Source organism: Balaenoptera acutorostrata, chromosome 3 (assembly GCF_949987535.1).
Source record: "Balaenoptera acutorostrata chromosome 3, mBalAcu1.1, whole genome shotgun sequence".
NCBI classification, from domain to species: Eukaryota; Metazoa; Chordata; class Mammalia; order Artiodactyla; family Balaenopteridae; genus Balaenoptera; species Balaenoptera acutorostrata.
The window spans coordinates 113575244-113592106 of record NC_080066.1 but is presented as its reverse complement, the minus strand read 5'-3'; the positions used below and the strand labels follow the sequence as shown (position 1 = coordinate 113592106).

The window sequence follows — 16863 nt, the reverse complement described above, 5'->3', positions numbered from 1 at the left end:
CTGGGCATATACCCTGAGAAAAGCACAATTCAAAAAGAGTCATGTACCACAATGTTCATTGCAGCTCTATTTACAATAGCCAGGACATGGAAGCAACCTAAGTATCCATTGACAGATGAATGGATAAAGATGTGGCACATATACACAATGGAATATTACTCAGCCTTAAAAAGAAACGAAATTGAGTTATTTGTAGTGAGGTGGATGGGCCTAGAGTCTGTCATACAGAGTGAAGTAAGTCAGAAAGAGAAAAACAAATACCGTATGCTAACACATATATATGGAATCTAAAAAAAAAAAAAATGTTCTGAAGAACCTAGGAGCAGGACAGGAATAAAGACGCAGATGTAGAGAATGGACTTGAGGATATTGGGAGGGGGAAGGTTAAGCTGGGATGAAGTGAGAGAGTGGCATGGATATATATACACTACCAAATGTAAAACAGATAGCTATTGGGAAGCAGCTGCATAGCACAGGGAGATCAGCTGGGTGCTTTGTGACCACCTAGAGGGGTGGGATAGGGAGGGTGGGAGGGAGACGCAAGAGGGAGGAGATAAGGGGATATATGTATATATATAGCTGATTCACTTTGTTATAAAGCAGAAACTAACACACCATTGTAAAGCAATTATACTCCAATAAAGATGTTAAAAAAATTTTTTTTAATTAAAAAAAAAAAAAAAAAGCAGCCAGAGTTGAGAACCACTAGTCTACATTGTTATAGGTCTACTGTCTTGCCATGCTTAGCTTTTAATTTTAAGTTTACCAACCTCATCTGTATTGTTCCTTTTGCTGTGTTCCCAACGCTGCCTGTTTAATTGTTTGACCCTTATCCTTGGAGGACTTCGGAGGTGAAACCTATTTTGTGATTTACTAAAAGGTGTAGGGGGAAATAGGGAGAGAACGAGCCCAAATATAAAGTAATGCCTCCCCGCCACTGCCATGCCCTGTTTATTCCACACTTTTTGTCTCTTACATCTTAATGTCAAAAATGATGTTTTTCCTTTTTTCCCCCTGTGGAAGGGCTTCCTAGCATTGAGGAAGGAGAATGAGCTTTGTTGCCAAAGGGACCTGGGTTCATTTTCAGGTCTACTGTTTATTGGTATGTAAGTTTTTTCTTCCATAAAATGGGGACGAGTAATGCCTTCCTTGCTTTCTTCCTTGTGATGATTAGAGGTGATATAAATTAAGCACCTAAAAAGTTCCTGGCTCAGTGAGTAATAGCTACTGTTGTCAATTTGTGATTTGGGAATCTGTTTGGAAAGTGAAAGGCATTGCCGTGAACTACAGCAGGCAATGCATGTGTCCTTCCCACTTGTGATGTTACCAAGATGATGCTAACAAATCGTATTATGGATTATAAAAGTAAGGAATCTAACGGAAGTTTAGTTTATTTATTCGTTTTTAAGGGTTTCATTTTAAAAGTTTTTAAATCATTAAAAATTTGGAGACTAGAGAAGATAGCATTACCCATAATGCTACTACTCTAATAACCATTGTTAACATTTTTGAATCATGATTTGGAAAAATACCAGGAGCATCTCACAATTTAAATGATGGCTAGAGAAGCCAAACATTTTATGAAGCATAACTATAATAATGGAAAAAGTGCTATACCAAGAGAAGACAGTATAATCATGAAAGGCTTCCTGAAGGAAGGCCTTTTTTTTAAGGTGAATTTTGAAATAGTAAGTTTATTGTAGGAAGAAACAAGGTATTTCAGATTCAAAAATGGAATACAGACAGGATTTTAAAATCATTAAGATGAAACTATTAACTCTAGAATTATAAGTGATTTGCTTCAATATTCGTTTTACCCTACAACCAGTGAAACACAGTGTGTCAGCAAACCAACTTTAAGACTGTGCCTAGGGATATTTAAAGTACAGTAACAGAAAGACCTCATTTTCTTTCTACCAAGGGCAGCCTTCCTTAGGCAACATCTTAATTATGACCTAATGCTCTGTGTAACTTGTGAGTTCCTATTTTGTAACCTATAATTTTGCAAAGCCTGAATCACAGGTCATTCGGAATAATAGGTCAGTAAAGAATGACCCATCTTCTTTCTAGATTAAATCTTGGGATTCAGAACGAGCTGCCCAAAGTGTGTCACTTTTGCATGAGGATTGTTTTGAACTAAAGGCAGTTGAGACTGTGGATTCAAGAGAAAATATTGCCCCTCCCTTAACTTCTTAGAGGAATTTAAATTTGGGATTTTTCCCAGAAAAGAGTTATTACTGGAGGTAATTTTTATCTAAGTAGCCCCACCTCTATGTCAGAGCAAACATCTAGTTACCAAACATCTACTCTTCTAATCGTCCTATGAATGACTCTTCGTGCCCTTTGAAGCCCCAGGCCACTGTCCCATTCCTTAGCTTAGAATGGCATAATACCTTATTTTACCTTTCTGTCTTTCAACATTTCATGTATCTGGGGTCTTTGACCCTCTTGTGTATGGGGTTCCTGTATGTCCAGAATTAAATTTTTCTCCTGTTAATCTGTCTCATGTCAATTTAATCTTAGACCATCCAGAAAAACCTAAAAGGGTAGAGGAAAGTTTCCTTCTTCCCCAGTAAGCTAATTACTGTTTTGGGTTTTTGTTTTGTTTTGTTTTTTGAAAGGTATAGATTTTAAGATTTATGTATGTACCTGAAGTATGGGAGATTCTTGAGAGGTTTTTTGTTTGTTTGTTTTACTGTATGCTTTTTGAACAAAACTGAGAAGCTAATGACTGGATGCTGAGTTGAAGCTGTTGTGATGTCTTTAAAAACGTGAGTTGAGAGTCAAAGAAAAGTAATTTAAATTTAAGTATGAGACAAATTCCGTAACTTTAACTGCTTGATACATTCTGGAATTAGTTCCATTTACTGCTGAGTGGCTTATTCATTTTGTAAATTGGTCTTTTAATGCTCTGGAAAGAAAAAAACAACAAACCAATTCGACAAACCTATCTTATTTTGTGTTTGACGGTTTCTTTGATTGTTTGTGATTTTTTTTCTCTTTTCTCTCTTCAAAATGATATAATAAATCACTTTAAAAAAACTAAAATGACCAAAAAGATTAGGGAGACTTATTCCCCCCTGCATAAACTTCAGCATATGTTCCCAAAATAGTTCTATAAACCCTATATAGATATGGTGATCATTTCATAATGTTTGCAAATGTCAAATCATTATGTAGTACACTTGAAACTAACATAATATTGCACATCAACTATATTTCAATAAAAATGAATGAATGAATAAATAAAATGCCTGGCTTCAAGGTGTTTGACAGTCTTGATTGGATGAAAGGGTGGCAGCATAGTATCTAGTGGTTAAAGCACATATATCTAGAGTCAGATTGCTGAAGTGTATGACCAGGTTCTGTGTGACCTTAGGAAAGCTACTCAACTTCTCTGTGCCTCAATGTCCTCATCTTAAAATAGTGCTAATAAAAATAGCTACCCAAGGACAGTTTTGCGAATTAATTATTCAAGAAAATGTAAAGCGCTTGGAGTAGTGCCTGGACTATAATAAGTGATCAATAAATAATTAGTTTCTGTCAAAAATAATGGCTGGCATTACAGTTGGCACACAACAGTTTGACGGAATCTTTTTTTCAAGTAGCATAACTGTACCTTGAAAAATATATTGATATATATGTTCACTTTTAATAAACTAATCACTTTGTAATCTCAACAAACATAAACATGGAAAATAAGAGAAAAACTAGAAAAATAAGCATCTTTCAGGTATATATAGCCATAGGGTTGTGGTCAGATTAAAACATAACAGTAGATTGACTACGTTTGTATTCATCATCCTAAAGTGAAACTATAGGTTAGAGCAGGAGCATCTGTTATTTGCAAAATGCATTTGCTTGTCTCATTGATGGTAGGTATGTGGAGATCGCAGGTGCATTTTAGATTTGGGGGTTTAGATGTGGGATTACCAGTGTGAATTGTCTACTTCTATTAGGAGTGATTTATATGAGGAGTGTATTGAGGGCATTGTAGATAACTTTATGCCCTGCTTATGATCTCAACCTTTTACTGAATTATTATTTCATTGTGTTAGCTATTTTGCTTCTTGATAGATCATTTTACACCACAATATTGCTGCTGCCTAAGGAAAAAAATGTCTCTAGAGTAGTCCTAATGACCTCTAAAAAGGGTAATTTGATTCTTGAGATTTTGAGTTGCCCTGGTGGTTATAAGAAGTTTTCTCTATGATACTCAGGGTTTTTTTTCCTCTCACAATCGTAGATACTGAGTGCAAACTTGCTTTTCACCTTCGGTATACTTAGTAGCTGTCTTCTGGAAATTATTTCTGTAGCATTTATTAACTTTATCCTTAATTGCATGTATTTTGGTCAGTTCACTTCAATAATTTAAGAAAGGAAAGGAGGGTTTTTTAAACAAGAAGCTAAAATTCATGTTATCTTCATAAAAGTAAATTTGTTAGCATGGTTGTTTATATTGTTCTTGTTCCTCAAAATTTACGTTTATGAAAATAATCTAATGTGCACTTCTGTTTTCTTTTGAGGGCAGTTGGTGCCAGGTCATGGGTGGCGCTGGGCGTGCGAGCAGGACTAATTAGGGAGGGACAACCCAGATGGCTAAAAGCAGCACATAGGTTTGCGAAGACAGTGGTGGATCAAAGCTGTCTTCTGGCCGCTGGTGCAGTGTCATAGTGAGAATATAGGATATTAACCCAAGCCAGAGGACGAAAGTAAGGTAAAGAGTAGGGGTTGAAAACTTGAATACCCATAGAAGTTGGCGAATAATGTAAATGAATGAGGCAGTCCAGCTGGCGACTGTGCCTGATGGAGTCTTTGCCCCTCTTAGATTCCGTCATTCATTGCTGTATGGGATATGGACCCAGATTTTTGTGTAAAATCTTGTGTTTAAATGTTAGTAACTAATTTTTTTCTCCAGTACGTACATTGCAGGCCAAATTTAGCCAACAGTGTACCAGTTTGCAACTACTGTCTTTTAAAGGGGCTCTTTTACTTATTTAACAATAATGATGATATGGTACTCTAGGTAATTTTATACCCATAAACTTTCTTGGAGAAAAAAATGAAGGAAAGAAAAGCCTTCCCATGTCTCTCCCATCTGATTTTCTAGTACATCTTGCTGGCCTCTCTACAAAAGATTGAGATTTATTTAGGGGAATATGAGCTATGTATTTCATATGGTTTAGTTTAATTACCTGTAGCATTCTGTCTGTATTTCTGTGCAGTTCCAATTACCTGTTTCTGTTTAGCTTGGAGTTTTATTTATAAGGTATCAAATTTATTTTTGATACATCAGTGAATAGGAGTATCCATCTTATATGTATATGGTACCTTCTCTGTCATTTAATGTTCTTGATGATAGCTGTTACTCCTGTAAGTAGTAGTAATGATTTTTTTTAAAGCCAGCTTGTGTTTTTTATATACAGTGGAGAAAAGACAGCCTCTTCAATAAGTGGTGCTGGGAAAATTGGACAGGTACATGTAAAAGTATGAAATTAGAACACTCCCTGACACCATACACAAAAATAAACTCAAAATGGGTTAAAGACCTAAGTGTAAGGCCAGACACTATCAAACTCTTAGAGGAAAATATAGGCAGAACACTCTATGACATAAATCACAGCAAGATCCTTTTTGACCCAGCTCCTAGAGAAATGGAAATAAAAACACAAATAAAGAAATGGGACCTAATGAAACTTAGAAGCTTTTGCACAGCAAAGGAAACCATAAACAAGACCAAAAGACAACCCTCAGAATGGGAGAAAATATTTGCAAATGGAGCAACTGACAAAGGATTAATCTCCAAGATTTACAAGCAGCTCATGCAGCTCAATAACAAAAAAACAAACAACCCAATCCAAAAATGGGCAGAAGACCTAAATAGACATTTCTCCAAAGAAGATGTACAGATGGCCAACAGACACATGAAAGAATGCTCAACATCATTAATCATAAGAGAAATGCAAATCAAAACTACAATGAGGTATCATCTCACACCGGTCAGAATGGCCATCATCAAAAAATCTAGAAACAATAAATGCTGGAGAGGGTGTGGAGAAAAGGGAACCCTCTTGCACTGTTGGTGGGAATGTAAATTGATACAGCCACTATGGAGAACAGTATGGAGGTTCCTTAAAAAACTACAAATAGAACTACCATACGACCCAGCAATCCCACTACTGGGCATATACCCTGAGAAAACCATAGTTGAAAAAGAGTCATGTACCAAAATGTTCATTGCAGCTCTATTTACAATAGCCAGGACATGGAAGCAACCTAAGTGTCCATCATCGGATGAATGGATAAAGAAGATGTGGCACATATATACAATGGAATATTACTCAGCCATAAAAAGAAATGAAATGGAGGTATTTGTAATGAGGTGGATGGAGTTAGAGTCTGTCATACAGAGTGAAGTAAGTCAGAAAGAGAAAAACAAATACAGTATGCTAACACATATATATGGAATCTAAGGGGAAAAAAAAAGGTCATGAAGAACCTAGTGGCAAGATGGGAATAAAGACACAGACCTACTAGAGAATGGACTTGAGGATATGGGGAGGGGGAGGGGTGAGATGTGACAGGGTGAGAGAGTGTCATGGACATATATATACTACCAAATGTAAAATAGATAGCTAGTGGGAAGCAGCCGCATAGCACAGGGAGATCAGCTCGGTGCTTTGTGACCACCTAGAGGGGTGGGATAGGGAGGGTGGAAGGGAGGGAGATGCAAGAGGGAAGAGATATGGGAACATATGTATATGTATAACTGATTCACTTTGTTATAAAGCAGAAACTAACACACCATTGTAAAGCAATTATACTTCAATAAAGATGTTTAAAAAAAAATTTCTCTTCTTAAATAATTTTTCCAACTTTTTATTGTGAATTTTTTAAAAATACAGAAAAATTGAAGAACAGTAAAATGATTACTCACATACCCACTACCAACATTCAACTGTTAACATTTTGCCGTATTTTATGGCTAATTGATTGATGTACTTAACCATTTGAAAATGAGTTGCAGACATCATGCTGTTTTACTGCCATATACTTGAGCATGCACCTAGAAATAAAAAATTCCATAACCACAAATGCCATCTTATAGATTTGTGTATGAGTGTGTATGTATTGTGCACACGTGCTTATGTATTGTATATAAGCAACACAGGAACTAGAGTGTACCCAGGAGATGATCATGAATCTGAAACAAAACCAAACCTCCTCTCTTATGTTGATTATTTCCTGCAACAGAAGTGAAGGCTACATTGGATCTGGGTCAGAGCAGACATGATCTTTATTGCTATAATCCCTGGACAACATCCATCCAAGTGCCTTCAGAAACATGAGTTTGCTTTCACAACAAGGCTCCCAGAGATAAGGAGGCTATCAGTACTGGTTGGGATGGGACTCTTTCCTAAAACTCCTAGCCTCAGGCAGTGTCTTTGTTAGATTGGGAGAACAGATTTTAATGGGAATAAGTCCCTCTGCTCCTGGCTTGAATCTCCAGGTAAATGACAGGTTATTTATGGAGGCAAAGATCCAGGGAGACATCAAGCTTTACTATAGAATTTTAGCAGGAGGTCTGGATATTTGGTCATTTGTTAATATGTACCCATGACCCATTTTAGTCAAAAGGTGCTTATGCTACAGAGAAAACTGAAAATCTTGAGTAGTCTAACCTTAAAATTTTCAAAATTTTAATGGAACGTCTCTTCTGTTTAGCAACTTTTTGCATGTGAATGTCAATAATCCTACTCTATTTTCCTGTCTGCTCTCTAAAAAAGGGGTTTTGTGTCAGTGTTAACTAGGGTTTACTATTGGGATTTTCCCAGTTTCACCCTAGAGCTGTTACAAAAGATGTCTCCATTTATTTATGCTTTGTGCTTTTCTGTGGAAGATTTCCAGTATTGTGATTGTGTTCCTTTTCACCCTCCTTTTAAAATATTATTTTCCTCTATTATAGGTTTTTTTCCTTAGGTATATTGACTGAAGTTTAATGAGAAGAATCGTGACCAGCTAGGAGAATTTTCTGCAAGGAATGGAATTAGCTCATAGCTTACTGCTGAATGAAGAAGCATACAATCAACTGGGTGAAGTTCAGAAGGCAGAGTTTATTTTTGATTGGTTGAGATATTTGGAGAAGCTCTTGCTAGCAACCAGCAGGGTGAGTAAAATTGCAAAAACTGTTTTTTGAGTTTTTTTTTACGTGCCAGATAATGTTTAAGTTCCTTTGATTTGCTTTTCTAGTTCTGTCCAGTATAACCTAAATTAGCTTTCGAAGGTTAGACCTTAGTAAGACTTTATATTGAAATAGGTTTCTTCTGTTCAAAAGAGCAGGAAGAAATTAGCCAGTATTTGTAGTATTACTTTCAAATATATTAAAAACTAACTACAGGGGGCTTCCCTGGTGGTGCAGTGGTTGAGAATCTGCCTGCTAATGCAGGGGACACGGGTTCGCGCCCTGGTCTGGGAAGATCCCACATGCCGCAGAGCAACTGGGCCCGTGAGCCACAACTACTGAGCCTGCGCGTCTGGAGCCTGTGCTCCGCAACAAGAGAGGCCACGATAGTGAGAGGCCCGCGCACCGCGATGAAGAGTGGCCCCCACTTGCCGCAACTAGAGAAAGCCCTAGCAGAGAAACGAAGACCCAACATAGCAATCAATCAATCAATCAATCGTCAAAAAAAAAAAAAAAAACTAACTGCAGAGCACATTGTGTTAGATTTCTTTATCATTATCCTTCTGTATCTGTGTCACTGCACATGCATGACATCCTGGTGCAGTATAGCGCTAAATAATGTGATGGGAGTTTCACTTTAAAAAAAGTGTGAGCTCTTTAAGGGGAGTAAGAATTGAGGAGTCTTTGAGTAAACATATTCCCTTTTAAAAGTTTATGAAATGGCTACCAGAAAATGAAGACTAATCACTCATACCCTTTACCGACATTCAGCAGGTGTTAACATTTTGCCATGTTTAACTGATTTACAGAGCCATGTGAGTTGCTACTTTACTTCTAATACTTTTGCATACATCTCCTAAAAATAAGGATATTCTACAGAATGACAGCACCCTATGTAATGCAAAAATGGTGCAAAGACACTACTCATGGAGACATTTAGAATTTAACAAATGACAAAAATCCGTACACTAAATTAACAAATATTTTATTGTGGAAGTTTAGGCCTCAGGGAGCACCTGAATACCGTTACCACTGTGATGATATTCTGTACTCATTTTTCAGAGCGTAGACAAGTAAAATGGAGTCACAGTATCGGCATTTAGATGCATAAGCTTGCAAAAAGAAAATTGCACTAAACTTAGAAAATGATCTGAGTAAAACAGGTAACCATTACAAGATCAGCTCTGGTGATAGATTTTAGGTTGCTGCTTATTGATCCAGATATATATTGGGCAGAGGCTTACGAACTAAGAAGCTCTAGTTAAGATATAAATTTGCTCTACCTTTCAAACCTAAGAAGAAAGACATAGAAAAAATAGAGCCCTTGTCTTTGTTCACAAAGACTCCAGTATATTGTAGTCCAGAACATATTTTTTGGAGATATCAGCAGGGCAACAAACTACCTGTTCATGAGGTGTAATAGCCATGCCACCAGCTTATTTGTACTATTTAATCAAAATAATTTTGCATTTTTCTAGAGGCTTTTAGTTCTTAATTATATGAAAGAAAAATCATATTAGAGGATTATGTGTAATTATGTTGACTTGAATTATCTTTGTTACCTTCCTTTCTAGAGTGATGTAAGGGAGAAACAGAAAACTCTTGTGGAACAGCTCCTATCTTTGTTGAACAGCTCCCCAGGGCCTCCTACTCGCAAACTCCTTGCTAAGAATCTAGCTATTCTTTATAGTATTGGAGACACATTCTCTGTTTATGAGACAATCGATAAATGTAATGATCTTATTCAAAGCAAAGATGATTCTCCAAGTTATCTTCCCACTAAACTGTAAGTTAAATGTTAAAACTGTACATAAAAGAGTTCTTCTTTGCTGTATCATTTTTATAAAGAACCCAAACTTTGCTGTACAGTAGAAATTAACACAACATTGTTCATCATCTATACTTCAGTAAAATAAGTCTTTAAAAAAACAGAACCCCTGGACTTCCCTGTTGATGCAGTGGTTAAGGATCCACCTGCCAATGCAGGGGACACGGGTTCAGTCCCTGGTCCTGGAAGATCCCACATGGCGTGGAGCAACTAAGTCCGTGCACCACAACTACTGAGCCCACACGCCACAACTACTGAAGCCTGCGTGCTCAAGGGCCCCCGTACCACAAGTACTGAGCCTGCATGCTGCAACTACTGAAGCCTGCACACCTAGAGCCCGTGCTCTGCAACAAGAGAAGCCACCTCAATGAGAAGCCCACGGACTGCAAACAGGGTAGCCCCTGCTCGCTGCAACTAGAGAAAGCCCACGCGCAGCAACAAAGACCCAATGCAGTCAAAAATACAAATATATATATTAAAAAAAAAAAAGAACCCAAACTACGTGATAATTATTATGAAACTGAATACAAATTGTTTTACTCAGTTTTTAAAGAATCTAACTTTCAGAAAGATCTAACATTTTCCCATGGACTGAGAAACAGTTCTTTTAAAAAATGCTTTAGACATTTGAAGCTTAGGTTTGGGGATCAAAACTGTCTGATAAAAATTTTAGCAGTTGAGGGACTTCCCTGGTGGTCCAGTGGTTAAGACTCCGTGCTCCCAATGCAGGCAGCCCGGGTTCGATCCCTGGTCAGGGAACTAGATCCCTCACACTGCAACGAAGATCCCACGTGCCAAAACTAAGACCCGGTGCAGCCAAATACATAAATAAATACATAAAAAATAAATAAAATTTATTTTTAAAAAATTTTAGCAGTTGAGTGTTTCAGGAACAAGTATTTTAAATTCTTCACGTTTTGTATGTTCTTTTAGTTTATTAGTTCTTAGTAGTGAAAATTAATAGTAAATATATAGAAAAATACTCTTCTAAGATCCTAAAAGAACAACTTAGTTTCTTTCTCCATAGGACTCAGTTCATTTTATCACCTGTTTTTTAGAGAAGGCAATTTGCCATGTATGGTTGCATAGTACTAATGTTATAGAAATTTGTGATTTTTAATTTTTAGCTTATAGTAGAATGTATTTTCCCATAAAGTTTTCAGACTTGATGAGAACATTGTTCTTTTTCTTTTATCTTTAAGACCATCTTTGATTATCTGATATATGAAGCTCAGTTCTATTAAAAATTGTTTTGTAAAAATTAGAGGGGATGGAATCTTTGGGCTGAGATTTAAATTAGTTGAAGATATATCTTTTTAAAATTCTTGTATTGGGGCTTCCCTGGTGGCGCAGTGGTTGAGAATCTGCCTGCTAATGCAGGGGACACGGGTTTGAGCCCTGGTCTGGGAAGATCCCACATGCTGCGGAGCAACTGGGCCCGTGAGCCACAATTACTGAGCCTGCGCGTCTGGAGCCTGTGCTCCGCAACAAGAGAGGCCGCGATAACGTGAGGCCCGCGCACCGCGATGAAGAGTGGACCCCGCTTGCCGCAACTAGAGAAAGCCCTCGCACAGAAACGAAGACCCAACACAGCCTTAAAAATAAAGAAATAAAAAATAAAAATAAAAATAAAAATTCTTGTATTGAAAATGTAATTATTTGATACTCCCCTAAGTGTCATTCCTTAGGACTTAACAGTGGAATAGATTCTGGGAAATTTTATCCTTTAAAAGTAAATTAAGTAGTCATCTTTACATGTGCTAAGATCCTTTTATGCCTGTTTTTTCATTCATGACTAATTTCTAATTTAAATGTCGTTCCAGCGCCGCTGTGGTGTGTTTGGGTTCCTTGTATAAGAAGTTGGGTAGAATACTGGGTAACACCTTTACTGATACAGTGGGGAATATTCTTAAAGCTATGAAGAGTGCAGAGGTAAATACAAACTTTATGGTTTCTTGAGTCAATAAAAGAGCTTTACCTATGACAAGCACACATAGTATGTATGTAAATATATCCATAAATGACATTTCTAGGTAGTGCACATATGTACTTTGTATGTTGAATCTTTATTAGAAAAGCAATAGTGCAATAAAATTTTGTGTATTCAGATAAATTCAAATGGGCACAAACTAAGGTGTTTCTCTGGCAGACCCATCCCTGCTCCCTCTTCTCACATCACCTTTTCCATCTGATACTACTTACTAGTGCCAGAGCAAGTGCTTGTCACCAAGGATCCAGATACGTAGTTGGTAACTACCATATACCTGATGGATGGATTAGTATTGTACCAGCATCAGAAGGGAGTAAGGAATAAAATCAGGGTAGGAAAGAGTGTGGAGGACATAAGCATGACTAGGGTCAGGATGACCTTTCAGTCGCCAGGGTATATATTGTCAGCCTTAGCCTCACTGACTTGTTGATATCATTTACCATTGTGAAACACCCTTTGTTTTTGTAACTGTCTCTTTATTGGACTTCCAAGATACACTGTAATTTCTTGCCAACTATAGTTTTAACAAATTTTGAAATTAAAGCATTTGTATGTTTGTATATCAAAAATTTTAAGTCTGTGGTCCCTTATATTTAAGGATAACTCAGCACCTTTAAATATAAAAAAAATCACACCAGTTCCTGTTCTTAACCTTGCTTAGAAAAAGTCTAGAAAACAGCCCTGAAACAATTTATAAAAATGCTGGTCTGTCACACACATTTCTTTTTAACTGTATCAAGATAAAACATGGGAAAATTCAAATGTAAAATCTGCCAAATTTCAAGAAGAATGTAACTGATTCAAGAATTTTAAGGAGAAGTGAAGTCCATAACATAAAACTGGTGAGAGAATCAACTCAGCAGATCACTTCTGAGCAGCAATAGTTTACGCAAAGATTGAAGAAGGTAATTCAGGAGAAGAGATTTTTTTTTTTGTAGTTTTTATAAGAGTTTATTACCACTTTATAAAATAAAAAACTTTGCCCAATATGTTTGAAAAATCTGAGAAAATTCAGATATTTTAAGATGGATAGAGGTTGAGATAATTTATCAGTGGCAGGTCTTTTGGTGGTGAAAGGAAAAGGAAATCTTTCTGCTCTGAAGGCACCGATGCTGGAGGTGAACAGATTTACAAAATGATACTGAGCACCATAAATGGTAACATGTGGACACAGGTATAGGCTATACTTTAATTCTTAATTTATGTAAGAGAAAGCTCATGATGAAGACAAAGAAATGGAAGGCATTGTGGGTTTTAACATATATAGAATTAGAATATATAAAAACAGCAACATAAAGCATATGAGAAGGTATATGGAATTATACTGTTTTAAGGGTCTTGCCACTATGAAGTGGTAAATAGTAGGTTTAATTAGAATGTAACGTATTAGGGATGTGTAGCATGATGGCTACAATAATCACTATTTAAAATAGTTATAACAATGTAAATAATTATACACCCCTCAGAGCATCTAAATTATAAAGCAAATATTGACAGACCTAAAGAGAGAAATACACAGCAATACAATCATAGTGGGGACTGCAGTTCCCCCCCCTTTCATCAATGGACAGATGACCCCGACAGAAATCAACATGGAAGCCTTGGAGTGAACTACACATTAGACCAGTTGGACCTAATGGACGTAACCTGATCATTCCACCCAACAGCAGCAAAACATACGTCTCTTCTAGGGCACAGAGCATTCACCAGGGTAGATCACATATTAGGTCCCAAACAAGTCTGGGCAAGTTTAAGAAGACTGAAATCGCATGAAGTATCTCTCCCACCTGCAATGATATGAAACTAGGCGCCAATAACAGCAGGAAGGCTGGAAAATTCTCAGTTATGTGGAGATAAACAACAAACCAGGAGGAGAGATTGTTAACATCCATAAATCTGGTTTTATTTAAAAGGATGTGTCTGTAAGAACTTTTATTTACTGAGGTATGGCCACTTTAAACTTTTTTTTTCTCAACTCCATTGATTAAGCTATACTTTTTAGGCCTCATGGTTAACAGAGGATTACTCTATAGGTTTCAGAAAATTTTAAGTTAGGGACTTCCCTGGTGGCTCAGTGGATAAGACTCCGCACTCCCAATGCAGGGGGCCTGGGTTCGATCCCTGGTCAGGGAACTAGATCCCACATGCATGCCGCAACTAAGAGTTTGCAGGTCACACCTAAGGAGCCTGCCTGCCACAATTAAGACCTGGTGCAACCAAATAAATTAATTAATATTAAAAAAAAAAAAGAAAATTTAAAGTTATTGCTAAGTACTTTATTGCTCCTCCACTTTTTACCTTTATGATTTAGTTGATTCAGTACCACAACGTTTTGGAGATGTCAAAAGGGATTTCCACCTTTGATACAAACCAGTAGTGATAAATAGCATTTGAAATTGGCGTAAAAGAAAGTTAAGAAGTATCCCCTTAGGACTCATTTTGTTAATGTCCACCTATAATTACTATTGTGCTCCTTTGAACAAAAATAAATTAATAACATTACTATGAAAATGATACTTGATCTTTCTCCAACTTTAACTTAGCTATAGTGGCCTTAATTTCCTGAGACATAGAAAGCATTTGGAACATTTAGTAAAGCATCATCATACAAGCAGCTACTATTTCCTGAGTGTTTACTAAGTCCAGGCACTGTGGTGAATGATTTCCCCACAGGGGCTTGTTTACTTCTCACACTGGCTCAGTGGGGTTCATCTTATCCTTGTTTCGTTTTGTCATTTCTTTTTCTTGGCCACGCTGTGTGGTATGTGGGATCTTGGTTCCCCGACCAGGCATCGAACCCATGCCCCCTTCAGTGGAAGCGCAGAGTCTTAACCACTGGACCGCTGGGGAGGTCGCTTATCCTCATTTTATAGATGAAGAAATAAGTAAGAACAACTTAAAGTCACACAGCTACTAAGGTTCAGAGCCAAGATTCAAACCCAGGTCTTTTAAAATCTAAACCCAGACTTTTAACCTCTGAGTTAAAATACTCGAACCAATAAATGATAAAATATCAATAGCTATGAACTCAACTGAACATTTACTGTGTGTCAGGCACTGTTCTAAGCACTTGACATGTAGTAACTCGTTTGATCCTCACAACAACCATTTAACAGATAAAGAAACAGATTTGCCCAGAGACATATAGCTAGTAGGTGGCAGGCCATGCACTCTTACCATGTTACCTCATTTATAGCAACCATTTATTGAATGCTTGACCACATGCAAGCCTTATGCCTGGCGCTTCCCATATAATTTCATTTAATCTGCACATCAACCCTATGAAATGTGTATTATGTTGAAGTGTAATATATACAAGGAACACTTTTAAAATAGTAAACACTGCATGAAATAGCAATTATCCATGTGTCTTGATGTCAGAATAGGTTGGTTAGTGTGTACAAAAATCTGAGTACTTCTCTAATGTGAGATAAATTTCAATGCTTAATACTGCTTTTCACAGCGAATTTTTTTTTCCTGTTCTTTAAATTTTTTTCCTCTTCGATAGTCACAAGGTCGATATGAGATCATGCTGAGTCTGCAAAACATATTGAGTGGACTGGGAGCTGCTGCTACCCCTTGCCACAGGGATGTTTATAAAGCTGCTAGATCCTGCTTGACAGATAGATCCATGGCCGTTCGTTGTGCTGCTGCAAAGGTAAAATAGTCTAATGAGTAGAATTTCTAAAAATTAATATACAGACAACTAAATCAGTTTATCCCAGTGAAAACACTAGTAACAGCTACATGATCTTAGAGCTGCAACCTTGGTATTCAGATAGGGCTATCTCATTTTAACATATGAGGAAACTGAGGCCCTGAGAGTTACATGAATTTCCCAGGGTTCTTAAAGTGGTTAGCAGCACATTGTTGGAAATGGGGAGTTCAAGTTACCAGACTCGAAGTATTCCTTCCATTCCACTGTGCTTCCTCTCTATAATTGTGTAAAATTTCCATGTATGGTTTATGTTGTTTGAAAATGATTTGTTTTTGTTTTTTATCATGCTTTCTTAGCATAGTTGGTTAGATAGTAAAGTGTTTATGTTGGAGTTATTCTCACAATTGCTCATAGCCAACAGATAGGTTCTACAGACATTTTTCATAGCCCACTGAATTAGAAATGGGTCTTTCTCCTACCCTTTGTGGACACGTTGCTTTGTATAGTATAGTTTTTATGACTTTTTAGTAAGTATTCACTTGTCCCTACAATCATTATTTAGAGACTTTGGATTTGTGTATTATTTTTGCTAGATCTTGATAAGGTCTGCAACTTATATAGATCTGAACCTGACATTTATATTTTGTTTTTCATTAATTTCTTTTTTTCCCGCTTTAATAGTGTCTCCTTGAACTTCAGAATGAGGCCATCTTTATGTGGAGTACAGACCTGGACAGTGTGGCCACACTATGTTTTAAATCCTTTGAAGGCTCCAATTATGATGTGCGGATTTCAGTTTCAAAGCTACTAGGCACAGTGTTGGCCAAAGCTATAATTTCTAAACATTCAGGAGCAGGTAAATTCATGTAGTTATTTTCATAATATCTTCTATAATTTTTTCCCAGTTGATTTAAACAAACATATGTAGAATTACTGCTACCCATTATTACTTTTGAAAAGAGACAGAATATCATATAAATTTTAGTTTGGAAACATTTCTATAAGTCCTAAGATTCCATTTTAAAACAATTCAGTGAAAGTTTGAGGAAAAAATTAAAAGAACTCTTAAATAAATGTGCTTTATTCAGTCATTGTCTTCCTCTACACCATGGCTTTTTTTTTTTTTTAAAGTGAATTGTGGAGTGTTATCCAATAAGAGATATGATCTAATTCTCGAGAATTTTTTTTTTAAGCAGCATGCATCT

The 16863-nt window shown here is 36.8% G+C and overlaps 1 protein-coding gene and 1 long non-coding RNA gene across 6 annotated transcripts in view; one reads left to right on the top strand and one right to left on the bottom strand.

The window, feature by feature from the left end:
• HEATR5A (HEAT repeat containing 5A) overlaps positions 1-16863 on the top strand; it is a 118704-nt gene that overhangs the window by 12865 nt on the left and 88976 nt on the right. For all 5 annotated transcript variants that reach the window (XM_007180689.3, XM_028166007.2, XM_007180690.3 and 2 more), the window contains exons 2-6: positions 7967-8167; positions 9757-9968; positions 11834-11942; positions 15509-15658; positions 16340-16514. In XM_007180689.3, coding sequence (XP_007180751.2) covers positions 8042-8167; positions 9757-9968; positions 11834-11942; positions 15509-15658; positions 16340-16514 — 772 coding nt within the window. In that variant the 5' untranslated portion in view covers positions 7967-8041. The remainder of the gene's footprint in view (positions 1-7966; positions 8168-9756; positions 9969-11833; positions 11943-15508; positions 15659-16339; positions 16515-16863) is intronic.
• Positions 15571-16863, bottom strand: part of LOC114237727 (uncharacterized) — a 140351-nt gene continuing 139058 nt past the window's right edge. The window contains exon 7 of the long non-coding RNA XR_009007791.1: positions 15571-15650. This is a non-coding gene — a long non-coding RNA (uncharacterized LOC114237727). The remainder of the gene's footprint in view (positions 15651-16863) is intronic.